The sequence below is a fragment of the Empidonax traillii genome, unplaced genomic scaffold (genome assembly GCF_003031625.1).
Source record: "Empidonax traillii isolate 1590-97213 ecotype Southwest subspecies unplaced genomic scaffold, ASM303162v1 scaffold910:size426884, whole genome shotgun sequence".
NCBI classification, from domain to species: domain Eukaryota; kingdom Metazoa; phylum Chordata; class Aves; order Passeriformes; family Tyrannidae; genus Empidonax; species Empidonax traillii.
Window position 1 is genome coordinate 333,772 of NW_020956103.1, and position 27,511 is coordinate 361,282.

Genomic DNA, 27,511 nt, shown 5'->3' on the forward strand with positions numbered 1-27,511 from the left:
CATCCTCTTGACACCCAAGATCACTGAAGGACTCATCACTGTCTTCCCATCTCTTCTCCACTTGCTTCCATCCCAGAAATCTGTGGCTGGTCCTACAATCTGCTCTACTCTGGCACTGCGCAACAGCTCCCCTTCCTTCCCCCAGCTTTGGAGAAGAGAGAGACAAAACAGCACAGAATGAGAATGCAGTGCCCAGCAAGCACCAGTAATTTGGTTTCCCAGCTACACTGAACAGCAGCAGCACCACATCCTAGGCTAGACATGGAGAGCTGCAAAACATCATGTATGTCCTTAGAAACTTGAAAAACAGTAGGAAATGTTTACCAACAATTTGGAGCAGTGATATCATATGAAGGGGAAAATGGATTCAAAACCACATACAACTATGGTAAGAGGGGAAAAATTTATTGGTCCTGTAGTTTCCAATGGTTGCTTGTGTTATTGTCAGCAAACTCATTCAGACATTACATACAAAGGATATCGTTGCTTTGTTTGCCATGTTAGAACCGGCTTAACATTCAGTGGAAATGTGAGCACAAAAGGATAATCTGCAAATGATTAGTGCAATACATGATTATTTTTTCCTATTTCAGCAAAAACCCTTGCAAAGAACTTGGTTCTCAGCATCCATCTTCCATGAAGATGACTCTCATATCACAAAAGGCACTTGAAACTCCTGTAAGTTGGGATGTGGGGAAGAAGAAGGGATGGTTTGGATAACAATATGCTCATTCCTATTATAAGTGCAATGCCAGTATAAATTCAAGCAGCCACAAAGCATTAAGGTATAAAAACTTAGGCAGACGTGCCAACTACGGGGTGCAAAGCTGGAGTACAAGAGATCCCGGGGGTGCCCGTTACTCATCGTCGCCACCGCAGAGCAGCAGCAGCGCTTTCCTGTAGTCCCCAGACGTGTCTTTCTGTGAACACACAGAGCAGTCACGGTGAGTCACCACCGCACACACCAGCCAAGGAGGGCCCCAGCACAGCACACCCACAGGAAATCCACAGGGATGACTCTCCACTCAGGAATGACACGAGGAAATTCTCTGCCTCTCATACATTTAAGCTGACAGACTTTCAGAAACACAAAAACCTCCAAAAGCTTGACTGGGACTGAGCTGCCCAGTGTTTATCCAAATCCATTTGTCTGCAGGGAGGAAGCCCAAAGGAGAAGCCCCAAAGCAGCACCAAAAGATACATAATTTGATGAGCAAAGTGCACCTGCCACGGCTTAGAAAGGCCCCAGCCCTGCTCCCGGTAATCAGTGGGAAGCTCTGATACAAAATTCACAGGACAGCTGTGTGGGCAGGACTGGCAGTGCCAAAAGCAACTCCACCCAGCCTAATCAAGGGAGCATAATGTCAGGAATGATAACAGAAAACTGTAAAAAGCAGCATTTAAAAATAAAACACGAAAAAAATCGTAGGGGGAAAAAAAGCATTTTGGCTTCAACTGTGCAGCAACAGCTGGCTCTGGATTCCTTGCTGGCTCTTTCCCTTCCTGCTCCTTCCCATCACTCAAAGGGGATCATGATTCAGACTGGTTCCACAGCGAAATGCTTTCCACTTGGAAATGGTGCCAAAGGTTCCACACCACAGCCCAAGATTTTAACTTCAATCTCACGATAATTCAGAGTCCCAGCCCCAGTGGCATTTCTCTGGAGCCAGCACCCTCTCTGAGGCACTGACTGCAAGGCAGCCAGGCAAGAAAAAGGAAGTGAAGCAGTAGCTAAAAAGGGTGTATGAATAACTGGCATTTCAGAAACCCACAGCATCTGTCCTAGTGAACACTGGAAGGAAACCTTTAGCTTCCTATAGGAAGTGTCCCCTACTTAAACAATGCTGTGTGGTGCTTGCCAAAAGTGCAGACCAACCACATCACTCTGAGTTCAGTGTGTCATCCAGCTCTACTCACATCCACCCCCTCCCAAGAAAATCAACTGTGACAACGATGCCACCTCAATCACCCCTGCGTTCCCTGACAACACAACAGTCATTTTACCTGAATCATTTGATACAAGGATTTTGCAAAGTTCTTCCTGAATTCCCGTCTAATATCCAACAGATCGATCTCGCTCCTGGAAACCATGACTCTGATCAGGGTGTCATCATCAGTGCCAGCCCCCTACAGAGAGGAGATTCAAGAAGATTCAAATGTGAGTTTGCTCTGGACAGAGGCTGCAACAAAACAACAAACACAAACAACCAGGGTACAACAAGAAAGCAACAAGTAACATCTCAAACCACGCCTGCATTACATTCCAACTCCAAAACAGAATACTGGGATGGTATCACAAGACATTCACACTGCAATGTGGAGAACAGAACACTTCTATCAAGTGCCGTGTGGTCACAACTCTCATTGCACGTTTCAGCTCACAGGATTCAACTGTGAACGCCCAGATACACATAAAATAACCCAGTTCCAAGGTTACACAGTAGGAGAACTGATCACCACAATCAGCATCACGTATAAATCAGCCGTCCAGTGTACTGAGTGCAGAACTGCAGCCAGTTCTGCAGTAGGGCACAGAAATCCTACCAGTGACTAACACAAAGCATGTGACATCGTACAGCAAGACACAGCAGAGCAACTTGTTCCACGGGCTATCCAGCTGTTTATCATGAAGGCAAACTTCATAAACCTTTTCCAACCACACAAACATGCTCCACTCTTTTATTCATCTTGATGACCTCAAGCATCTCAAGTTCCTGCGCTGGCGGGCTGTACAGGGTAAATCCTGCCCCCTGTGCTCAGACAAGGCAGACTCCACACAAAAGCTGAAGCGATACAGATGTCCACGTGCTGACCTGCTCATGCACCTCAGGGAAGGACCTGGCAGAGCCCCCACGGTCATCTTCAGGGTCACTCAATCCTTGGACTGGGTGCAATATTCTTGGATTACACCTAAAAATGCCCTAGGGCTGCTCACAAGTTATGCCATGAGTCCAGTGGTTTCTGAGAAGGATTTGACATTAGAATCCCGGAAAAGCCGAGCTCTGCCCCACCTAATCGTGAAAGCAAACTCTGCTCAGTGCTGAACTTTGTCATGCCAAACTGATAAATTAGAAGTGCAAACTCCTCTGCCAAAGTAATAACTGATGAAGAGCTTTCTTATTTGGAGTGCTTAATAGTATTTATTCATTTAAAAAAATATTAATTGGGGATCTCATCAGTAGACATTTGTCAGGCTCCTCATAATAAAAGTGTACAAGAATCTAAACCCTCCAGGAAAACTGCGTTCTTTAAAAATAAAAATTAGTAAGAAAAAAGCAATCCTCCTCATACAGCTCAGCATACTGGTATAGTATTTTGTATTTTTCACCTGAACCTTATTTTACATTGATATCTATAAAAGCAACACAGCAACTTTTAAAAATTAAGCCATCATTTTGTGTCTTGTCACTAATTCTCGTGCTTACACCTCATCAACACAACCATCTGGTGACAAATATACCTCAAGGCTTTCCAGCAAGGGGAAGGGAGGAATTCTTCAGGGAAGCTGGTAACTTGCCTGGAAACAATAGACTACCTAGCTTAGTTTAATTAATATTATCCACTGGGAGTTAAAAATACAGTTTTCCCTGCTTATCTCTTCCCATCCAAGAGAAGTAAAGCCAACAGAAACACAGATGTGTTGCGAATGTGATTCCCCTGCATACACTTTTGTAGCTGTTTAAGCCTCTTTCCTTTTCCCTGATGAGTTTTTTTTTCCTTCTCAAAAAGGAATGGGTAGTATTTAAAACATGTTTCAAAGCTAACTCTGCCTTCAGTCTGTAAATATTCAGCTCCAAAACAAAGAGCACTAATTTGCACAGTTTACAATTCAGTTTTTGGTCATCTTCACTTCCTCAGTACATCCACCACCTGAAGACACTAATCTCTCCAGCTGAAAGTGCCCAGTGGGTCTAACCAGGCATTTTCCATTGTAACAGCACCAAGTCAAAAAACAGCTGATGAGACTGTAAATGATTTACAGTCTGACAAACCTATGAAGAACTCAAAGAAAACCTTATGAATTGCTTCTATCCTCTCTTAGATCGGCATCCCCTGAACCTTTTGCAGATACTTAGTGATGCAGCATCCTGTTGGTACTTACAGCGAAAAAAGTTAAGAACAAGCAAAAGGAAGTGTAGCTGGAAGGGATGAAAACATGTACATACCTTCATGGAGTAATAGAGAGTCTCAGCAAAATAGGCAGGCACGCTTCGGATGCATTTCACTGAGAAAAAGGCAAATGATTGAATTACTGATTGTTATTCAATACAGGCCAAGGCAAGGTATGTGTTACTGGGTCATTCTCTGCAGTGGGGACAATTAAGTATCCAGTTGTCACCTGCTCTGTTCCAGGTCTTTGGGTTCTGGGAGTTAGAAGATACCCTTTATTTCTAATGGAAAAGAGCCTTTCCTAGTCAAATTCTACTCCCAGTTACAAATTACCCCAACACTGTCCTAGGTGGGTTGCCAGGAACACAAAACAATGTTCTGTGTCACATGCAGTTCACCACCTGCCCTCCAGCCTCCCTTCTGATAAAGAAGGAATAAAAGCCCATTCTCTAGATATCAAAAGAGACTCCAGGTGATTAACTTGCCAAAGGAACCGTGTTTTTATGCCACTTGCTGTAACAACTGCCATTTAAAGAGGCCTGGGAGTAGGCAAAGAAGGACAGTTCTAGATCCATTAAGACTTAATTACCAACTGCCAAAAGTAGCTTCTCCAAGTCACCAGAGGTTTCCCGGTCAATGGTCTCTTCAATTTGGAAGCCGGAAATAGTCATGTACTTGTCAAACACTGCAAAACACAAAGTGTCCCCAGTGAGCTGCACAGCCAGCATTCCTCCCTGTCCCTCCCCAGGGCAGGATAATGCCATCTGGGTGTCATTATCCATCCACTCATTCTTCCCTCTGCCCCACTTTCCTCCCAGATGGTTACCACACAACACACCCCTGCACCTTTATTTCCAATGGCCTAAACATCCTGGTCAAACAGATTTATGAATGGGTAAGAAGCAGGGGAACAAACGTATTGTTTCTTTATTAACAGCTAATAGAAGTATGCACTTGGACATGAGCTGGCTTTCAGGCACACAGAAACCTCACCACCTACCCCTCCTTAGGTGGGAAATGCTGCGGGTTCCCAAGATGGTGATGAACTTTTCTTCATCTGTTCCCCATTTCAGCTCCCCAGCTCTAAACAGGACCTGTTGGGAGTTCAAGAGATCAGAAGGGCAGCATTTGTCACGCGTCCACACATCCTGTTGAACAGCTCCATTTGTCTCACCCTAAGGAGCATTAAACCTACTAACAAGCTGGAGGGAAAAAATGAAATAAAATTGTCAAGCATTGAACTCATCTTAAAAATACAAGAAAAAATCTGGAATTGACTGTGAAAGCCTTTATATGAGTAATGCTGCTTAAGGCACACAAACTGACTGCACAAAGCCCCTTCATAAGTCTGAAGTTTTCTTAAATTGGGATAATACAGCAGATAAAATCTATTCCCAAATACTGATTTTTCTGCCCTTTTTTCCCTTCCCTTTTTCAAATCAGACTAGGAAAACTTTGTCACACAGGGACTCTTCAATGGCAGATCCATGCTGACTTGGCCCAGAAGGAAGTTTTCCAACACAGAGGGGAAGATGGATTTAGAAACAGATTCCTGGGCTGATAATTCTTAGTCATATGAAGCCAGATTTTTATCATTTAATCATTTCAGCACATTCATTGCCTTGCCACTGGGCAATACCCAAAGTGTACCTCAACTGCTTAATTTTAAAGAAGTGATGTTCATAAAAATCTTTTTGGAAAAGTTAAACTTTCTTGTTCAGGCATTCTCAGAGAAGTCCCCCGACTGCTTTGAATTCATAATAATTGTAGACCCCCAAAAATTAAAAATCACATTTGCACAGTCATGCACCTCAATTCTGACCATCTGTACCTGGCAACAGGAATTATAAAATTACTGAACCTGTTCCAGCTCTGTTGGATGGGGAACGTAAAGTCCATCGATTCAAGGTCTCAGCTTAAGCCAAATGTACATAGCAAACCAGAGAGACCATTCAGAAACCCAGGACTCTTTCAACATTTAGGTGTGGTGCTCCCTAAATGTAGATGCTCATTTTAACTCAATTAGAGAGGCCAGAAGGAATCTGCTTCCCAAGGCCTGTGCTTCATGGGTTTTATATTACCTAAGCCCAGCTAAAGGCAAGAGTGACACTTTCATGAAGCAGTCTAGTTCTAGTGATTCTAACACTTGCTCCACTAATTTTCAGGCTGCAGTTTCCACAGGAAATTAACTTTAATAGCAGGAGAACAATGCTTTCTGAATTTAAGTAATGAAGGACAGGCCTGTACCAGTAAAATAGATTTTGTCAGTCTGTCTCTCCATCCTGCTGTACTATCAGGGGAATGCTTTATTGATCCGATATTCTGCTTTGAACAATCTGTGTGTTTTCTTCCACTTCAACAATCCATTTATGAGAGCAAAACGTCCACCCCAGAAATAACTGAGAAGAAATGTGTATTAAGGGAGTTGTAACCAAGTGGTTGAAATATTGACCACCACTACAACTAACAAGAAAGCAACTGGCACCCAGCAAGAGCCTGCACCAAGGACACCAATTAGCTGCTGGTGTTCCTTTTGATCCAGAGCACAGGTTTGGAGAGCAGGCACAGACAGTGGATTAAATTCAGAGAGCAGCTCAAGTCAGATGTTAAGGAATGAGCTGTCCATGGCTCTGAGTTTTCCAGCAGTGGAAAAACTCAGCCTCACAAAACCTCAGCAATTATAACTCTCCCTTTCCAGTGACCTAATCACTGTTTCATTCAGGCATCTCTTTTAATAGTAAGCAGAACAAGACGTGCCAAAAATGTTGATCCCATTGTTTCAGATTTTGACACTTGTTTTATCCAGGACTTATAAAAGCACAGGAAAACATATTAACAAACGCACAGAGAAAACCTTAATTTCTCTCTCACATTGGAATTCTAGCTGTATGCCTGCTTTGCAAGATAACTTGTAGAAATGCCCCAAAACCAAAAGTCATTCACCCACCTGAGCATCCTGTTCAACAAGACTCTCATCAACTCCAACATCAGGATCTCTGTTTGCCTGAAGAGAATTTTTAAAAGGTGTTAAACTGAGGAATTGAAAGTTAAGTCAGAAACACACTTATCTGTTATATTCAGACTGTAGAGTTACTGTGAGAAGTCAGCCCCTAATCCAAAATCACCTTATTTCTCCCTTCTGCTTGCACAGGGCTGTATGAAATCAATGTTCTCTTCCCATTTTGCCTTCAAAACTCCACGTAGCAGCATCTGCTACACCCATGGGCATCAGTTCAGTTCTGTGATAGGGTAATGACAGAGCTCAAGACTGACCCTGCAAGTCCGAGGCAGTGACTCAGCTCCAACCCTGCCTATCCCCATGCCTATCCAGAACCCAGCTTGGAAAGCACAGAGTGCCACGTGGCCGTGGAAGTGACAGTCACACACACAGCGAGACACTGACCTGCAGCAGGACCACCAGCATCCTCTGGAAATGGCCTGACGTTTCTCCTGTGATCTTGTCCTCCAGGTTGGCCTCATACTCTGCAAAAGAACAATGGCCATTCACCACCTTACAGGTTTCCTCAATGTTTTGAGGAGACAGCAATGCAAAGCAAAAAGTTTATCTGACTCCCAGCCAGTAGAATCATCTATCAGAAACATCTTTAACAGCCAGGACATATTCTGCTTTCACCTCTAACTTACCAGCATCAGGAACAGATTACTCAAAATATTTTTAAGTACAAGGTGACATGCACAGATTCAGCTCTTGAGGATACAGATCTGAATTTCGGTTAATATATGGCAGTCTCAACTGTACAAAAACCATGAGCCCAGACAAGTCTAGTACTAATAGATTTTGCCCTCAGAGATTCTGAGTTTGGGCTCAAAATTTGTTAAGACATGAGAATTTCTTGCCTGGCAGGAATCTGCATAAAGGTAAAGGAAATATGTTGAATTAAACACGGCCTTAAAAAAAACAACTCCACAAACAGAGGGTAAAAGCACAAACTCCTGTGGGCAGACAAATGGCTGCACCTGCTTTTGCACAAATGCATTTGAACAGAACATCGAGAAAAAGGCAAAAAATCACTTCTGTTTTTTTTTTTTTTTATGTAATCCCACTTTTCTAGTTTCCAGTTACTAAAAATCACCTTTCAGTCAAAGGGATGAAAATAATGGGTACAAGAAAGGAATGCATTTGAAAGAATTTTAACTATAAAGCACAAAACAACCTACACTCATAGCCCTGCAAAAAAAACCTGTTTTAGTTTACAATTTAGTTTCCTTTAGTTTTCCTCTTAGTTTCTTTCAATATGAAGTTCTGCAACACAGCAGAAAGAATTGCCTCTTATTGAACACATCCATCAGTTCACAGGTAGAATTTCTGTGAAAGATGAGCTAAAATCATATTAGGACTGAAGGGAGACCCTTTATTTTATACAGAAAATTACCTTGCAGATAAACCTGTTTAATCTGCTGCACTTCCGCAGGTGTTCTGGAGGCAAGAATTTCAATCAACACTTTCTCGTTGGTTCCTGCTCCCTGCAGGGGTACAAGTAGCAATCAGTTGATGGAATAGCAAAAGGCAAACAAGAATTCCCTTTGGCAATCAAAAGCAAGCATCAGTTTGTGCACTTGGACCAAATAAAGAAAAAAAATTTATTTATTCTTTCTGGAATATTGTGGGAGTTTTGAAAATAATTTCTTCCAGGTCTGACTTGACTGTTTTCAAAGCCAACCCAACAATCAGCAAAAGCTCCCTGGTGCAGGACTCAGATGGGCCCTCCCATGTTCAGGCACAGCCTCAGTTCTTTGCTGCCACAGTCAGTGAGATTCAGAGAAGTGAGTGAAGAGAGTTAAGTTCCCATCTCAGCTCTAGTTCCTGTGCTGTCCGTCATCAGACATCTGTCATCAGGCAGCACAGACACACACAGAGCCACCCAGCAATGATCTTCACCCTTCTGTGAACTGTGCTGTTAAACAAACCTACTGCAAACACACACTTGAGGACAGAATTGCTAACCCAGATAGTTTAGGCTGCTGCACTCTAATTACAGCAGACAAAACAGCCACTCTCACTTTTACAAGGATAAAATCTACAAAAGCCAGGCCAATATCTTGTTTCCACAAGTCTGACTCTACTTTGTATGAACTAGATATTGCTCTTTTGCTTAGAAAGGAGTCATTTCACAAAAGCAACACTGAAACGCAATACTGGGCATTTTTTTGCTTCAGTGCATTATTTACCACCTTTCCCGTAGGAAAAGCACTGAATACTGACTGCATGCAAAGATACGTAACTGCACACAAAGCTATCCAAAACACAAACCTGCCAGGTTACACGGAATCATTTCCAAAGCACAGGTTGTTTCAGGAAGGTGCCTACTCACCAGGTGAGGCAGGCACAGTTACACCAGCTCTGAGCTAAGGAGCAGCACTGAAAATTGATGGGACAACCTTCTGCACAGAGTTAATGCCCACAGTTATCCTGTACAAAAGTCCCCCTATCACATCTCCTTTTCTGTTATTCCCCCTTTGCTGAACTGCAGTCAGTATTGACATCCTCTCCTGTGCAGGCACATTCTCCGAAATTGTGTGATCTTGTGTTTAATGTCTTCTTTTTTTTTTTTTTTGCAAGTGGCAAGAACAAAACCACTCTTGTTCCACTATCTCTCTTCTCCTTCCTACGCCCATCTGTTCTGTCATTTCCCTCTCAGTCTTTGACTCCTAAATCAATAAGAGGAACTTGGGAATACATTTTTTTTTCTTTTAATCAACAAGGCCTTTATCGGTTTCTTTGTCAGGTGTCATCTCCCCTTCCCCCAATGCACACAAAGACATTACAGAAAACGTCCAGGACTGAAGTTTCTGTTGTCTGAGCTACTATTTGCTGGGTCACAGGTTCATGAGCACTTGCTTGCACAGTTGACTAAAGCCTAACTATTAACCAGCTGGGCATCAAGGATCTTTGGAGTTTACATGGAAGTGTCATTAAACAAAGCACTACCTTACACTAGTCAAGTTCAGTGGCCTCTACTTGGATCAGTTCTGTGAATAATCTATGGATGTGCAATTCCTGACATTCCGCAGGCTGATATCAGACAGGGGAAAAGAAAAACTACATGGAAGAAAAGACACTTAAATTTCTACACATCCATATTGTAAATTGTTTGTTTACCTGGCGTGCACAGAAAGGCACTACAGGCATTCAGTCAAAGAGAAGTGTTAGAAGGGTAACACTGACAGGGCTATCAGCTCTTCCCCCTGTATTACTGAAGGCAGCTTTTAAAGCACATTCAATGCTACAGATAATACCTGCTCATAATTTTGGTGGACACCAGTTTACACAAGTACACAGGCCTATCAATTTTGGAGCTGCACTGCAATCCACTGGTGCCAAACACTCTCTAAGCTCTAAACTACCTCTGAGTTATTAGGATGAAAAAGAAACCTGGTCAACCCATAGAATTAGCAGGTGTTGGCACAACTTGGCTAATTTTTTTTGAAAAGCTACTTCTATTAGCATTCCCCGTAGCAGCCAGAAGTTCCTCCCCTCAGCCAAAAAACAACACCTAAAAGAGCAACAAACATTTCATGTAACATTAATTCCCCTCCCTCCTCATACCTTGATGGCATGCTTTAGTGCATGAGCATCAAAAATATATGCTGGTCTCATCAAAGACACCATCAACGTTTCAAATTTGCCAGTAAGTTCCTTTTTCAGGTCATCTACGAGATCCTAGAGCAGAGCAAACAGTGCTGTAATGAACAAGCTCTAACCAGTATCTGCAAGTTAAGAGACTCTGGAGACACAGCAAAAAAAGCACAAGGGACACATTTTTGTTTTAATTGGCACCTCAGCTGAAACAAATAAAGCAGAAGAAAAGGATACATGGGCATATGGAAAACCCAAAACACATTGTGATTTTTTTTAAGGATATGGCAGGATAGAGGAGACAGGGAGATAGAAGCAAAACTAGATTTGCTTTCAAGGAATGTTTTACAGTGTAATGCATTCACGTGATGAATGTGCCTCAGAGTTTTAAGTAATCGTCTTAAGCCAAAACCAGCTCATTTCCAGAGGTATTTTCTTCATCTTACCCTGCCAAACAAGGTTTTAAAGGCAGATGCAATTTCTTGGCGCTGAGCATTGTTTCTGCTGGTCAGGATCTTCAGCACAGTTTCTTCATCAGTCCCTGAAGTTAAAAAGAACAAAGAGTTACAAACACGCTCTAAAAAACAAACAGCAGTGGCACAAACTCGAAAGGCAACGAAAGATGCTCAGAAAACAACAGCTGACTGACAAACAGCAGAAGTATCTAAAATAACAAATGTCACCATAACCCAAGCTGAGCCACCAGGTAGGGTGTTCTGCTGTTGCAAAAATATGACTGGAGGACCTACGTGTTGTTCTCCATCGGTCTCCGTGTCAGACTGTGCTCCAGGCACTAATAGTAACGTTTAGTCACAGTCTGTATTCCGCACAGAAGCTTTGGGCTCACCAACAATCTGCCAGCTCCCGACAAAACGCAGTCCAGTAACCCCAGACAGCTCAGAGTACACAAGTGTGGAGCTATTACCCCTTCTATATACAACAGCTTGCAAGGTAGTCCTCACATTTGCCTGGAGGCTGAGGTCTATCACATGTATCTTCTTCCCTTCCTTCCACCTCCTTCCACAGGTGGCTCCAAAGAAAGCAGTAAATCAGGATTTGTTCTCACAGGAGAGTTTTGGGTCAGAAAGCTACAGTGTGAGTTTACAGACCAGTGGTTAGTCTGCATTCCTGCTGTGTGCCTGTATTCTTTGTTCCCAGGTTCTGTAATGTGCTCACACACTTCCAGACCAAGGAGGCTGTTGCAGATTTTCCAAGCAGTTTCTACCATACTGCCATAATTCTCCACAGCTGTTGCCTGTAAATCCACAGTCGAGCTACTGTGCTGTAAAACTCTGTGCTGAAAAGCCTATGGAGTATCTATTTTTTTAATGGGGAGTGTGCAAACCACCTTTTTTCCCCTCGTTCTAAGCTATAAATAAACATCTTTGAGAGCAGCACAGTTAAAACCAGGACAGGCCCAGACCAGTGCACTCCTGGGGTTGTCATTCCATGGCATGTAGACACAGGCCTTACTCTCATCTACTAAGATAAAAAAATGAGTTCAGAAAGGATGTTTTTGGAGGAGAAAGAGCCCTTTCCTTTTTGTAAAATAAAAATTATCCTTACCCATTCCCTTCATGGCCTTACGAAGAGCTTCTGCGTCAGCTCTGGCATCAAAAGGAGAGAAGGCTGTCACGGTGCCTCTCGTGTACTAGAGGGGGAAAAAGGGGTCAAGGGGAGAGAGAAAAAAAACACGAAATAAAATATCACATCTTGCAGTTCTCCATACATGAGCTCAGACCAAGTTTGAATCCACAGTCTGGAGCTGATAGCATTTTTCTTGCAATTGTCTGGCCAAATTGCAGTCTGTGGGTATTTAAACACAGCTCCCTCAAAAGGTCCTAGTATAGTTTTGCTCAGTGGCACCCCAGTTAAATTTGGTTATATTTACATGACAGTAGTTTGCAGAATTGGTATTTAAAACACAGGAGACTGCATGCAGGAAAATTACTAAGAAGTTCCCATTTGCTAAAGTAGTTAGAAAAATTAATGGCACAAATCACATATGCTAGGAAAGCTGCACAAAGACCCAAGACAGGTTTGGAAACAAGAACTTCCTGTCCACAAGAAAAAACTACTGGAGCTCTCAAGCAGCATCAAATTGATTTTTTCCACCACCTTGCAGATGAGACCTACTGAACTCAGCAGTGGCTTTCAATTTTTCATCCTGTTGCTTTTGACATGAGCAACTTCTTACACAAGTGACTCAGCCACATTAGTTTACAGCTAAAGAGAAATAACAGTTCAAACATATGAATAAAAGATCAGCTTGTCCAAACACAAAAATAATTCCACTCGGTTTCCATGGAACACGGCTCCTCAGGGATTTTCTCCTTGGATTAAACACAAAAGGATACTCATCACCCTTATAGGAAAGTTTTGCCTTTATTTAAACATGATAGTTCAGGAACCTTGAATATACCATATATATGTAAATAGCACAGTAGTTAAGTCATAAAATATAAAGAGTCAAGCAATGGTCAAAAAGGGAAACAGCTGGGCTGGGGGAACAGGAAGGTTTTTCCAACAGCAGAAGAAGGGAAATCTCCTACAAGCATTGCTGTCCAAATGTAACCATCGGCACAGGCAGGGCAGTTTTCCACTCTCTAGAAAGAGCATGAAAGGAAGTGCCAAGACACCTCCTGAGCCTGGCAGCAGATCACTCCACTGGCAGCACAGCCATTTGGCCTCTGGGCTACAGCCCTTCCTGAAGTCAGCAATTTCAGGCACTCCACGCTCTGCTCTCCAGTCAATGCACTCAGACAGGTCAGAGAGAACAGAGCAGGGAGCACGAACCACAAAGTGCCCTGAAGCGCTCCTGCCTCTCAGGCCACCTCTGTGTCACTGCCAGCAGACTCCCCACCCCTCCCACTGCAGCAGAGTAATGAGTTACCTTTATTTCTGATGTATTTTGGCAGATCAGAACACAAAGTATAACGGTGCTTAATGGCAACAAGCTTTTTTATTGGTAGATGCTTTCCAATACCCAGCTTAACTCAGAGTACAGCAATCCCACCGAAACATTCTGCTTTTCCCATTACAAGCAAGTTTTAAGGCAGCACTTCCAATTTAGGCAGAGCAATTTGTATTGTCACCTTCCTAGATAATTTCAAAGGCTATCATGAAAAAAATCTCAAGGATTTGGGATGCAGTTTTATAAATAGAATTTAATTCGGTAAATAAGCTAAAGGCTGAAAAGCCTCTCCCTCCTCCTCCCGTATTACCACATCAGTCAGCATGGGGTTATTTACAAGTGGATTTCCCACTGCTTTGTTTCATACCATCTTAACATAACTAATATTACAGAAACTACCATGATTCTCCTTTGGTAGAGAAAATGCAGAGGATGCAATTACTGAACTTTAACCTAAAGTTTTCCTTTGCTTATCTTGTTACAAGCAAGTGGAATTCCTCTTCACAATTCCCAAGCCTTGTGACAACGGCCCAACATTCCTCAGTGGCTGTTGTAGACAATATATATGTGTGAATACTAAATGCTACATTCAATCTACCTCTGCATTACCATTCCCAATCCTTCGTGACTCCCTTTTCCAAATCACTGCATGGAAAGCCTCAACACACTAAGCCTGATGAGCAGCTCCTGAAAATCTTCTGGTGCAGCTGAAGTCTGAAAGACCTTTCTTGGTGCCTGAGCACCGTTTGCATTCCGGGCATTCCCTTCTGATGAACAGCACTGGGCTGATTTTGGCTCCCTACCTGCCCCAATCACCCTCCACCAGAACCTGAGCCACACCTCTCTCGCAAGGCAGAAGTAGCGCATATGAAAAATGACGAAATGAAAAACAACTATTTAACATTTATTTACAAACTTCATAACTTATTCACCGCTATAAAAAGCTTTCTATTTTTAGCATACCTATAAACGTTCCTTGCCACCTATGCAAACAGATACACAATAACACTATGGCCTCATAGGTCCCTTTTCCTTTGGTTACCAAGTTTCCCACCTGGTAGAACCCAAAGCACACCATGAAATGAGGAAAACACACATAGTCAATCCTTTTGTAATCTGGAACCATCCTTTAATAAATCACAACACCCTACTATGGGCACTTAAATACAAAGAGAAGCACAACACACAAGTTCTCCACAGAAAGTGTATCACAAGATTGTAACACCCCAAACTGACCCACATTCTTTTCTTTCTACGTTCCCTGATACACTGACTGTTGTTAAAGAATCATCTGTAGTGCAAGTGCAAATCGTGATTTCACAGTAGAAATAAACAGCAGTTGACATATTCTCCAGACACCTCCCAGTGAGACCAACGAACTCCCTGGACACACCAAATGAGCATGAAGAGCAAAGGGAAAAAAAAAATAGAAGAAAAAAAAAAAGACTTAAAAGCAAGAGATGACCTTGCTTTAGAATTTATGACCCTCCAAATGAGGATATTCACTTTCTCTAGTATTTTTTTTAATGCTATTCTAGTAAAAGTTTGCAGAAGGTACATCGTCAGGTGAGCTGTTTCTAAAGAGCTCAGAGCTAGATGAACTTCTCCCAAGAGACAGTTTGATATGGCCACATATCCTGGCAACAGCATTATCTGCAAGATCAACAATAGCCACTTAACGAGGCTCCTTTTAATTTTTCTCACCAAGCACACAAAATATTTCCCACCCACGAGATTCCACATTTAGCCACTGTTCAATACAAAGCATTCATAGCAGCAAACAAAAGGCCATACTTGAACTGATTCAGACTTCTTCCTCTATCCTTGCCCTGTACCCATCACAGCAAGTTCTTATCAGTCAGATTTCCCACAGATAAGGAGCTGCCTCCTTTCACAAGGCTCCTCTGCACCAACAAAAGCGGCATCTCAAAAATTTGCTGCTGCAAAGCCCAGTGTTTAGTGCAGAGAACGTGTTATGAGAGCTGTGGGGTTTTCTTAAAGCAGCCATCTGTTTACAAGATGGCACAGGAAAACTGTGCAGTGGCAAGAATGGAAAGGGAGAATATTTACCAGCACACAGGTTGACAAAGAGAGAAGGTGTGCTATTTCCAGCAGACAGAAGAGCCCACAAGGTCACATGCTAGAAGAAATGGAAGCTTGTCCCAAGATCTCTTGCACAAGAACAGTCACCTTGCAGATAAACACAACACAGTGTTCACTGCTGAGCTGAAAGCCTTTGTGGCCATTGGAGACCAGAGAGAGATCCCAGTTCAATCTGTGCTTTAAAACTCACATCACACAAGAAATACGCCATTATTTCAGGATATTCTCACCAAAATGTCAAGGGCAGTACAATGCAAATTACACTGGGAGTGGATGCAAATGCACAGGTCTAAAGACATCTCTACAAAACACCCCTCTAAGTCCAGCAATGCTTCAGATTGTCCACTGAAATGAGGAGTAGCTCTGGTCAGCAGACTATACTCACATCTGCCCCACTAAATTTAAACTCCTGAGGAAAAAAAAAAACGTAATTACACAACATCTGTGTTGACCTCTGAGTCAGTACACCATGGAGATACCACAGACAGGGAGGAGGGAAGCCAAAAACAAAAAAGGAAGAGAGGGGGCGGGAGAGGGAGAAGAGTGAGCAGCAGCAGCAAGGTAGGAACCAATGCAGGGACATGTGCAGACCCACTCAAAGAACCTGTCCCCGCAAATAACCTCACCAGAGCCAGAGAGCTGCTTAGGGCCCGGTGCTGAAAAAGGGTTTGTACTTGGGAATGTGAGACAATCCCCTGAAGCACTACTGGAGCTGGCAACACTGTTCCTGTGCTCCCAGTCACACGTGCACATTGGCAGAACAGGAACCCCAGATATAGCACAGAGCAGCCACACCTTCACGGGATCCCCCAGTACGGGATCCTTTCCTGGCAGGTCACAAATGGATACACAAAATACTCCCGAGTCCACAGTCAAGGAAAAAAAAAAATTGGGAGTAGCAGACCAAAACAGATCAGCCCCCAGGATGTAAGCAGAGAATTTGCTTGTTGCCCTTTTTCCAGATTTCTTAACTAGCAAACACAAGGTAGATTTCCCAGCTTGGTCATTGAGCAGCAACAGATGGTACCATACTCATCCATACAGTAACAGAGCACTGCACATACAGAGGTGAGAGAAAAGGCAGCTTGTTAGGACAGTGTTCCTTCAAAAAAGCAGATAAACACAGCCATAGAGAGACCAGTCTGTGCAGCACAGCACAGCATGCTGTAGTTTTCCTACAAAATGAATGACCCTTTTTGTTCTAGACATGGAACACACGAAGTTCCTCAGGTCTTTGGGCAAAAAAAAAAATAAAAATCTTCCCAGAACTGAGTAAGAACAAGAACTTCAGTGACCAAGACTCCAAATATAACTCACCTTTTTCAAAGATTTTGTTTTTCAATGATGTATCTGGACTAAATTGGGCTTCACTACACCGTGCTGTGCAGCCCTTTGTGAGCTCTGAACCTTTAGTTGTGCACATAAAGGGCTTCTGTCAACTGACAATCAACATTTCATGATTAATAGGCATTTTCATTCTTGCCACTATTTCATAATGCAACAACACTTAGAAAGACACCTGCCAGGAGGAGTAGAGTTTCCTCTTCAACTTTGGTTTTTATTTTTATAAAACAAATTACATGCTAAAAAGCTTTAACACTCCCAGCCTTTCATGGCTCTGTGGAACAGAAGAGAGTATTGTAAATGTTCACGCTTTTACTAAAAAGAAGTTACCTCCAAGCCTATAAGCAATGCTACATATTCTGTAATTAAAGGCTTACTGTCCAAGTATATCCACCTGGTCAGGTGTCCTGCCCGGCATGGGTAGGGCTCTCTGTTCTCCTAGGATGCATCCTACAAACCAGGACTGATGTTTATAGAAAGCAAAATCCCTTCTTTCTCTCTCCAAAACTATATCCAGAGTATGAGTAAACACTCATGGGGGCATTAAAACACCACTAATCGCTCCACTCATTAAGTGCAATTACCCCGACCTTTGTGAAAGCACTCATACACTTTGATTGCTTTCACTTCCTTTCAACCCTCCTAAACCCGCAAATAAGCCATTAAACTCCTGTTTTACTTTTCAGAGCTTATGCATTTGATGCAACTACAGAAAAAAACGCGAGTCCGCCTCATTTTCCATGCCTTCATCCAAGCTCAAACCACAGGAACAAAATGCTGCAGACAGAAAAATTATCAAACGAAGAACTGCACGAGAGCTCCAAGGCTTCCAGAAAAATTAATGGTAGGTATGGGAAAACTGGGGACGGGAATACCGAGCCCCAAGCCTCCGCAAGGCACTGCCACGGCAGTATTTTTTTCTCCTTCCTCTTTCAGTGGAAGGAATCTCCACCCAGGCGCGCTATAAACACAGGGTACCGAAAACTTGGCCAAATTAGTGGAAACTGACGGAAAAAAAAAAAAAAAGTTGTGTCTGACGCGCGCCTCACATGATCCCCGGCCCCCGCCCGCCCGTGTCTGCCCCGCTCGGGGATGGAGTGGTTCAAGGGAGCCCGAAAATCCATCCGTGAGGAGTAAAAGGAGACGGATAAGACAAGGATATCCCGAGAGCGGCGGGGCAGGGGCCGCGTTAGCCCGGGGCTGCCGCCCTCCTCACCTTCGCCATCTCTGGGATCCTCCGGGTGGGGCCGATCCGAGTCTGCAAAGAGAGATGCGACAGTGAGAGACAGGGAGCGATAGCGAGGGACAGTGAGGGGCAGTGAGCGCCCGCCTGTCTCGCCTCCCCCGCCGGCGCCCCTCACCTCCTGCCGCTCCTTGAGCCGCTCCGAGCCAGCGGGAGCACCGAATGAAGGAGGAGGGAGCAGGACCCGCTCCAGCCCCGGCTCTTGCCTCACCCGGGGGCCGGGCCAGGCCCCACCCGGGGCGGGAGCCGAGGCACGGCCGCCTCCCCGGGACCGCCTGGAGGCCGGGCAGCGGCACCCTGCACAACCCCGGGGCTTGCTCCTCCATCCCTGCTATGCCATGGGCGGGTGTGTAATTACTGCTGTGTTTTTTATTGCCATAAACCTTTTAATAGAAAAATTACACTGTGGATAGATGTGCTCTAGCAGGTGCTCAAGGCCCCTCCTGATGAAATGGATATAGAAATGAGTTCCCGTTAATCTGAAGGGGATCATATCCCAGCACTAAAGGGCAACTCTGAAAAGAAGACATTTAGTAAAAAAAGCAAGCATTTCATTAGCTGACCTGGGTTAGCATCCAAGTAAGCCAGGTTAGCAAAACAAGCAGAGCGCTGGAACAGAGCGTAAGGGCTGTAGCTCCAGACTATCAGCACGGTGAGAGTTTGGGGTGATGACAATGTTTACTTAATGTCTTCCAGCAGGACCATTTCACTGACCCAGGTACAGAGTAGATATCCACTTTGGGAGAGCAAGCAGGATCAGTCTGCATGGCCAGTCAATGAGCTGATTCATTCATCTAAGGCTGCAGACCTGCTCCCTCAGCCATACAAGCACCATCCAGCTGCGTGTCAGATGAAAGAAGGAAAAGTAACTGCAATGCAAATGGAATTTACTGTCTGTGCCAAAATAAAACACGAATATAATCCTGCTGTGTGAGCGTTTTAATATGTAACAGTCACTTCTGTCTTACAGTGAGCTGTGTTTACCTGAGAAAACACCAACAGCAATGCAGAACGTGGTATAAATTTAAATATTTTGTCCAGCATTCCTTATTGTAGCAGAAGTGCACATTCAGTTCAGCAAAAACACGGGATCCACCCAGCTGGCCTCCTCTGCGGGAATGAGGATCAAATGGTTTGCTAAAATGTCCCGATTTATTTATTTAAGTCTGATTTGAATCTAATCTATTGAGGTAGCATTCCACACATGCTCGAAGGTGCATGAAGGGAATAGTGAGCTGCTCATAACACGCATGTGGAAATGTACCTATGGAATTAGTGTAGAATAACAACATTAAAGAAAACATTAAGGATTATGCAGTGGTTTTTAAAAAGAGCAGTTGACATTGAAAAGGGTTGCTTTTATTAAGCACAATCTTGCTCAGACACACCCACCTCTTTCTGCAAAATTAAGTCTTTTTTTCCCTTACACATTATATCCAGAACAGATGCAGACCACACTGGATCATATTCCAAGCTTCACCATCTAGAAAGTGCACACACAAGGAAATGCAGTGGGATCTAACTCTGCCCTGTTCAGCACACTCCAAAACGCTGTCAACCAGAATGAGGCCCATAAGCATGGTGATAACAGGGCCTCCGGTGCCAAACGGCACAGGTGTGAGCACAGCCCCAGGAAGCCAAACCTCCTCAGTGACTCAGATGCCAGATAAGGAAAAGTTATTGGGTAACGTGAAAATTGAAAAAAAGCTGTGTCAGTATCACATGAACAATTAATAAGACTCTAGAAACTAATAAAGCTGAAGTCATTGCCACTTGGAAATAGGTTAATAGAATCTCTACTATAGTTAGTATCACACACAAAGATCAGTACGTTACACACACATGCCTGCTGTTCTGCAGTAAGTGTCCCTCTGTACACTTTGCTTCCCATTTCCCATGGCAGAAGTCTACATTATTTCAATTCAAGGTATTTGAAATGGTTTTCCACTCTTCCACCTTTGGCCATCTTACACATAATAAGTCATCATTTTAATCTCTGTGCACAGTCTTACTCTTGGCCGAGCATGAGTAATGTTCAGCCAGTGGAAGATAACCTCTGGATTTCTAATCAGTGAAGGACAGAGGAAAGAGTCTTGGATGTGAGAACACAGAATATTTTCCTGCTCTGGAAGAGGTCTGAAACACATGATCCAAGATGAATTGCAACAGTAGGAATAGGTTAATCAGAGACGAGTAAGATCTTCTTGCCAACGGATGACGTTAGGAGTAAAAATCTACTCCAGTCAATATAAAATGTTATCAGTGTGTGTTTAAGCAAGGAAATATTTGCATAACTTCATGAAGCAGGGAGGCCTGGGGGAGCAGGGGGAAATGCTGGAGTGAAACCATGGGAAAGATTGACCAGACCATTTGGGAAGAGCAGAGATTTGAAAAGAAAACAAATCTGATCATCACAGAATTTTAGCCTTTGCATCAATTTGAGTGCAAATGGAAGAGGCAGGATTAGCTCATGAGCAAATCCAGAATGAACCTGAAGAGACAAACAAAACTGGAGGGAAATGCATTTTGCACTGACTGCCCTCAGTGGAAACAATTCAAGTTAGGCTAAAACAGTTAGAGATGGTGAGTCATAAGCACCAGATGACACAGTGCAAGTATTTAACCCAACAGCAGCTCCAGTGGTCAAGAGTGTTCAGCCACCAGTCACAACTCAGCCTTCTAGATTTAATATAATTCTTTTTCTTGTTTTTTTAAATGAAAATAAATTTTCACACAAGGGAAAAAACCCCAAAATGTACCAGTCTTTCTACCTTCCAAGCCCCTCCCTGCTCTTTGCATCTTCAAATAGTACTAAAATCATACCAGGATGTAACAGTCTTCTTCCCAAGGCAAACTTCTAGTCCATACACAGTAAAATTCTGGGGCTGGTCCCAAAGTCACACTTTCAAAGCGAAAGGAAATGCTGAATCCAGGCTGAATGGGCCTGGATTAAAGAAGCAGGAAATGTTCAGCAGCCAGAAAGCTGAAAAGCCCAAAATCCCAAACCTCAGTATATCCCACACCTCTTGGGTTTGGTTCAAGAGCCTGTGGGCAGAATTGCATGTTACAGAGGACAAAATTACTGTGCACGTGCTGCCCAAAGCACCATGAGCTCAGCAAACCTTCTCACTGCTGCGTGAAACTCAGCTATGCAAGCAGGTCCAGGCATATTTATTTAAATTAAACAAGCAAGCAAATTTTCCCTGAGTGCTGACCACATTAGAGAGTCCAAAATTGCCATCACACAACAGGTACCCGACACAGGTGTTACAGCTGGAACTGCACAGGAATCACCAGGTATGTGAAATAATTAACTTGATCTGGGCTTTCTAATGAGGGGCTGGGAAATGTTTTCCAAGTCTGGTTGTAGCACTAAAACACGTCTGCATGGTTTATCCAGAAACAACATAAAAGTCTTAGGGGGCTGAAAAGTTAGCACAAGAGCAGTCCATTTTAAAAGCACGCCCTCTTGCAGCTGCTGTCAGCAGCAGGCTGCTAGATCATGGAAACACCAATAACTTCAGGGTTTTTTTAATAAATAAAGATAGACGGTTTGCTGCATCAAGACAGTCTTCCAGTGGGTGTGCTCATCTCCTGCCCAAAAGCACCATACATCATGTTGCTATCAATACTATTCTGAGCTGTTATATGACTCTACACAGCTACCTGTAAATGCATCACAGAAGAGAATGAAAGGGCAAGGCCCATTTAAAGGCAACTTGGCTCTGCTGTGTATCCAAGGGCTGCTGAAAAGGGAGAGGTCCTTCAGTTTATCTGACAGAGTTGGAGCACAGGAATCAAGTTATGCACTTTTCACATGATATAGAAAGGCCAAGGCCTGTTGGTGTCCTACTTAGAGTATTTTCTCTTAAAGGAAATCCTATTGCAAAATATTTTAAAAGCCTATTGCCGAGGCACTGAAGTGCAATAGGCTTACTGAGGGAGATTTTCAGGCTTGGGAAATTTCATGGAGCAGACAGTTTCCATATGGAATTATAACTGAAGATCAACCTCAAACACTTCTCCACATTTTAATGTCTCTCTGGAAGTGAAACAGTCAGAACTGTTTGATGAGCCATGAGTCAGAAGCAAAGGTGAGGGAGGGAAAAATAGAGCAATTTCAAGTTCATGCTTTGATTAACGCTGACAGTGGAGAAATGGCTTTTGTTCCAGCCTGGAGGCAGTAGATGGCAATTTCCCAGTGCCTGTTTTCCCTCTGCTCCTACTCGAGGAGAGCAAACAGTTCAAATGGAGAGCTTTGTGCTGCACTCCAGCACCTTGGGTGGAAGGCACGAGGAGAACAATAAGCAGTAACAGCATTAAAATAAGGGAGGAGAGGGGAGGGGTTTGCTGCTTTACAACCAGGGTAAAAAGTTCAGATTTCAATGCTGACAGAAAGTTCATAAAATTCTTTTCATGCTGCATGTTCTGGCATCAGGGGGCTGCGGAAGGACAGGCCAAGAGTACAAAGTAGAAGAAGATTTTGTTGTTTGGGTTTTTTTAAAGCACTTTGAGAGTTGCTTTGGAGACTAAATATTGGTTTATATTCCAGCAAAGACAACTTCCTGTAAGTGATTCATTACTTCTAATCCACAAGCCATTACAGAGCAGCACTCTGTCAGATTCTTGATTTCTCCTGGGACACCAGTAGAATGTGGAGAGGTTAATAGGAGGTAAGAGCATTCATACCAGTTACAGCATCAGGCAGATGAATTCCTCTTACTGGAAAACTATTATTTTCATTTAGTCAGAGGAGGTGAAGGTTTCTTTAAAACTGTCTTCAGAGTAAGACATCACAAGGATGTCATCAATGCAATAATCTCAATTCAAGAAAAGACAAATCACCTGAGCCAGATTCTAGTCCATGCCTTAGGCCCTGGATGCTAACCTTGATTACCAGGACAGCTCTGCAACACTACACTTGATCTCCAGGCTGCCTAATCCGGCCCGAGAAATACAATTTACATCCCTAATGATTAGTGATGTGGACTCTTGTTCTGGGGCAAGGGGACAAAAAAGGAGCCAGGGGCTTTGGTTACTTCTCTGCATTTCCAGCTGTTCTGCACCACAGTTTATCGTGAGCAGGTCACTTATGGTTTGTGCCCTACACACCTGCACACAGTGATGGTGTATGAGGGCACAGCACATCAGTAATAGCAGAACACTTGTCTTGTTCCCCCATCCAGGAACTCGTGTGCAGATTTTAAGAGCCACTGCAAACCTTTTGGGGGAGCACTAAGTAACTATCCAGAGTAATAAATGCAAGTTCAGAAAGATATTTCCCTTAAGCATTAGGCCATTAGTTCTATTTAGGAAAGACGAGCAGAGAGAAAAATAATTGAGTTTTGTTAGCTTAATGGAAATTTGAAAAATCTGAGGGAAGAAAATAAAAATCATCTATGAGTGGTTGTCTCCCTCTCCGTGGAAGAGAGAAATAAGAAGTTTATCTGAAATATTAAATACTAAATCCCTAAAATACTTCCAAGTGAGGTCCTGTAACAAGACCTTTCTCATCAAGGGGCCTCAATTAGCCCCCCCACGAGAGTCTTGAGATACAGGAACATCATTATCTTAATTTCCAAATGGAGAACCCAGGAAAGCTGAGGCTCAGTGGTTTCCCCAAGGTCAGAGCAGGTGCTGGTAACCGAACCCAGGTTTCAAGTCACAAGCTACTGACTTTGCATTGCTTTGTTCTTTCTCTCTTTCCTTTGCCAAAGGACCTCAGTGTCACTGAAAACTGTCTCCTTGGTTTACATATTGACTGATGAAGAAGAAAAGAACCCATAAATTATTCTAAAGGTGCCAGGAGAAGAAGCACCTCGACACTCTGCATGGCTGTTCTTATCTGAAACAGCACAAGGCTTGAGGCCCATAAGTAAGAGCAGAATCAGGCCCACAAAATTTGAGTTTGATTATGAGGAAATAACCAAACAGCCTACATGGACTTGTTTTCTCTTCAGCCTTTCATTAGATTTCTAATGTTGATCTCAATCTTGCAAACAACTAGTTCAGCAAAACCCTGAGTTACAGCATCCCAAGAACTTTAAGTAGTGGTAATCACAGCAGAGCTTGAGGTGAACTAGAGCCAGGTTAGGGCCCAGGAACACAGCAACAAATGACATCCTGATGCAAACCGCAATTCCATTTACCGAAAGGCATTCCCACTCCCCACCCCCAGCGATGACTTCTATTTAGCTGTTATTCAGGTATTCATAAAGGAAAACCTGGTTTTCTTGATCATATTGACAGCTTTTTGTAATGCTATTTTTTCCAGAAGGATGAACTGAAAGCCTGGGGCTCTGAGTCCTTTTCAAGATTCACTACTAGGCTACTGTGAAACCCCAAGTCCCTTTTTCCAGGAGCGATACAGTTAAAATAATCTTTATTCTTCCTAAAAGTGTCTTGATGCAAATCTCTACAAAGGAACTAATAACAAGCACTAAATCCTAAGCTACAGATTGGAATTGCCACGTGTCCCAACCCATTACCAGACCACAAACCAGCATGGTTTTTTGCATTCAGATGCAACAGGATAAGCACATTTGCAAGGGCAACCAGAGACTGCCTGATGTTAAATGTCGTTCCCTCTTTTCTAAACACGACAATTCTTGCTCCTCTAACTGCACACCTCCCAGCTCTGGACTGGGGAGAGGGAGGAAAAGGGGAGAAATTCCTGCCCTGATGCCTCCAACACTATTAAAACATCCATGCCCCGCAGTGGCAGGATCTGCAGCAGCAGGCTGGGGTCTGTAGGAAAAGGTGGCATGGTCACATCTGTGCAATGGCACCTGGCAAATCAGCACCTTTAAACTTGGCATCCAAACTACCAAACAGGAGCAGATGCATTTTATCCCTTTAATAGCTAACCTTTTTGCTTCCCCGTGTTCTATTATTTGCTGAAGACAGCTGCAGACTTAAATTACCTTTTCTGCCTTTAGCCAAAATAAATAAATATTTATGGCTAATTAGCACTTCCTTTTCAGGGTTGTGAGCGTTCACCTGACCGAGCTGCTGCAATAAGAGGCATCACCTTAGGTCCCAGAAGTGTCCCAGCTGCTGTGCCCCCAGCACAGGGGGAAACCAGGAAACACAGACCTCTCTGCACCATCTGTGAGGGAAGGTAATAATAACCCTCCTGCCACACATCGTGGCTCTGGGGGGCAGAGCTGCACATACAGCTTCAGCACTCACTACAAGGACTCTCAGGACAAACTTCCACATGGAAGGAGCTCATGGTAAAAAGATCAAGAAATAGTCCTTTGGTTTGTGCTGCCTGGTTTTGGAGCCCTAATGTAAATGCTGCCTTGATGCAGATTATAGAGAGTCACCGCCTGGTGGTATCTCACGGCATAATTCCCAAGCCCTCTGCTCAGAGGTGTGACACACAGCACGGTTCAAGCGTAGCTTTGCCTCAAAATTATTTTTAAACCAAAGGAGCCCACAAAAAAAGTACTTTATGCCAAATACCTCCCACTGTTAAGCGGCTACAGAGCCAAGGGTTTGGTTTTTTGTACAAGATTTCATCAAGATGTATATCCCTGTACAGCAGTTCAATACCAACTCACCACAAGTTACTCTGCTGAGTACGGTGACAGAGAAGGAGGGATGCCTGCAGTTTGGCACACTCCCATTCCCAGTCACCGCAGGAATTTTAGTTAAACCCTGTTAAACCACTCTTAGTAGCAATTTTTTTCAAATAGAACTACGGTAATAGTCAAAGGGGAAGTGAAAACATGAATAATGTAAATGCTGACTTGCTGAAATCCCGTATTTCAAACACGGAATAGTTCCGGGGATTCTGAAAGCAGGATAAACCTTGTAGAAAAAGGGACATCTAGTGGCACTACCCGGGAATTGCACAGGGAGAGACGGCTCAAACGCTCCGTGAATACTATGACAAATCAGAGGAATAATAGCAACTGCACGCGAGAATCCTCCAAAATCCTGACACAAGATACAGTTTTAAACCAGGAGCTCACGCAAAAATTTCCCTTTCTAAGTAGTTAAAAAGTACCAAGACGTGATCAGGCAGGTATTTCACTTGATGGGTTCTTTTATCACATTCTTGCACTTTCTTTCCCTTTTCCCCTCATAACCAGTCAAAAAGTTTACATTATGCCATCCTGCTGCCTCTGAATTACGGATTCACACTTGGAAACACGATGGGTTTGTTGTTATTTTTGATAAGTTAAAGGCGAGAGTTCTGGCATTGGGAAAGTTTTATTTGATCCCAGAATACTTTTGCTAACTAAGCATTCCCAGCAGCTGGAGGCAGATCCCCCACCAGCTCTGCTCTGTGCAGAATGAAACTGTGAGCAGGTTTCTGCAAGTAAAACGCTGCATATTGATGGACTTTGCATTTAATTTTGGATTAGGTGTTACCTGTTGAGGAAATCAATTTCATGCCCAAGAAACTGCAAATCCTACATTTGTGATGCACAAATAAGGAGAACAGAGATCAGCCAGATTATTTCAGTGAAACTGCAACCAAAACCATCACAATTCATAAAAGCATTTCATTTCCTTCTCTCTACTAGCACTGAATACAGTTTCAGTACTTTCTAGTATTCAAATAACTCCCCTCAAAGGAAAGCTGAAAGGGGAAGGATTTTCACAAGAGTGAAACTGTCTGTACAATCAAAGCAGATTTTGGTCAAACAAACTTTTTTTACGTTTTGATATTCATAGAAGACATCAAGCAAACAGCTTTCAACTGGTGAATGAGAAAACCAGCCATGCCTCAACTATGCTCAAAGCACTGGACCTAAGTGAAGACACCAGACCTCTTAAAAAAAGAAAAAAAATACTATTTTTAACATAATTTCTGTTTAAATTAACAGTGCACATTTCTGCGACTATACATTTACTTTAAAAGTTGAAGGCTTGAGGAATTTAGGGTAACAGGATTTTGCCAAAAACAGCAGCCAGGAGAGGAGCAGCAGTGCCCACCCAGACCAGGAGCAGCACATCTCCCTCCCAAGGTGACTGATTTCAGCTGAGCTTGCATGAATGAATCATCTTTTCCTCCATGCTTATTCTGTGCACAAGAACGTATTGCAGAGCTCTAATTCCTCTGCTAAACATCCACAATCTTCTGACAGCTGATGAGTCTCCAGGGATTACATTTCTGAATCAGGACAACTGACACAGACAAGTCCATTAAAGCAGACTTCAGTAAATCAGAGTTAAAAAAAATTTA

General features: G+C 43.2%; 1 protein-coding gene across 2 annotated transcripts; it reads right to left on the reverse strand.

Moving 5' to 3' along the window:
- Positions 1-386: 386 nt before the first annotated feature.
- On the reverse strand, positions 387-21,157 carry ANXA5 (annexin A5). 2 transcript variants are annotated; one of them, XM_027902787.1, is made up of 13 exons: positions 21,136-21,157; positions 18,286-18,327; positions 12,275-12,359; positions 11,155-11,249; positions 10,679-10,792; positions 8,505-8,595; positions 7,514-7,593; positions 7,058-7,114; positions 5,111-5,204; positions 4,700-4,795; positions 4,167-4,225; positions 2,005-2,127; positions 387-920 (listed from the first exon to the last, which is right to left on the reverse strand). In XM_027902787.1, the coding sequence occupies exons 2-13, from the start codon at positions 18,292-18,294 to the stop codon at positions 858-860; spliced, it is 966 nt and encodes a 321-aa protein (XP_027758588.1). In that variant the 5' UTR covers positions 18,295-18,327; positions 21,136-21,157; the 3' UTR covers positions 387-857. The 2 variants fall into 2 exon arrangements, with proteins under 2 accessions (XP_027758588.1, XP_027758589.1); XM_027902788.1 differs by lacking the exon at positions 21,136-21,157 and adding an exon at positions 18,431-18,543.
- Between the last annotated feature and the right edge of the window lie 6,354 nt (positions 21,158-27,511).

Bases quoted from the DNA above. Each gene is read 5' to 3' on its own strand.
- ANXA5 (XM_027902787.1), bottom strand. The intron at 8,596-10,678 runs GTATGAGGAGGG...GTACCCCTGCAG, and splicing joins CACTAAAGCATGCCATCAAG to GGAGCAGGAACCAACGAGAA. The intron at 2,128-4,166 runs GTATGTACATGT...TCCTCTCTGTAG, and splicing joins CTCTCTATTACTCCATGAAG to GGGGCTGGCACTGATGATGA.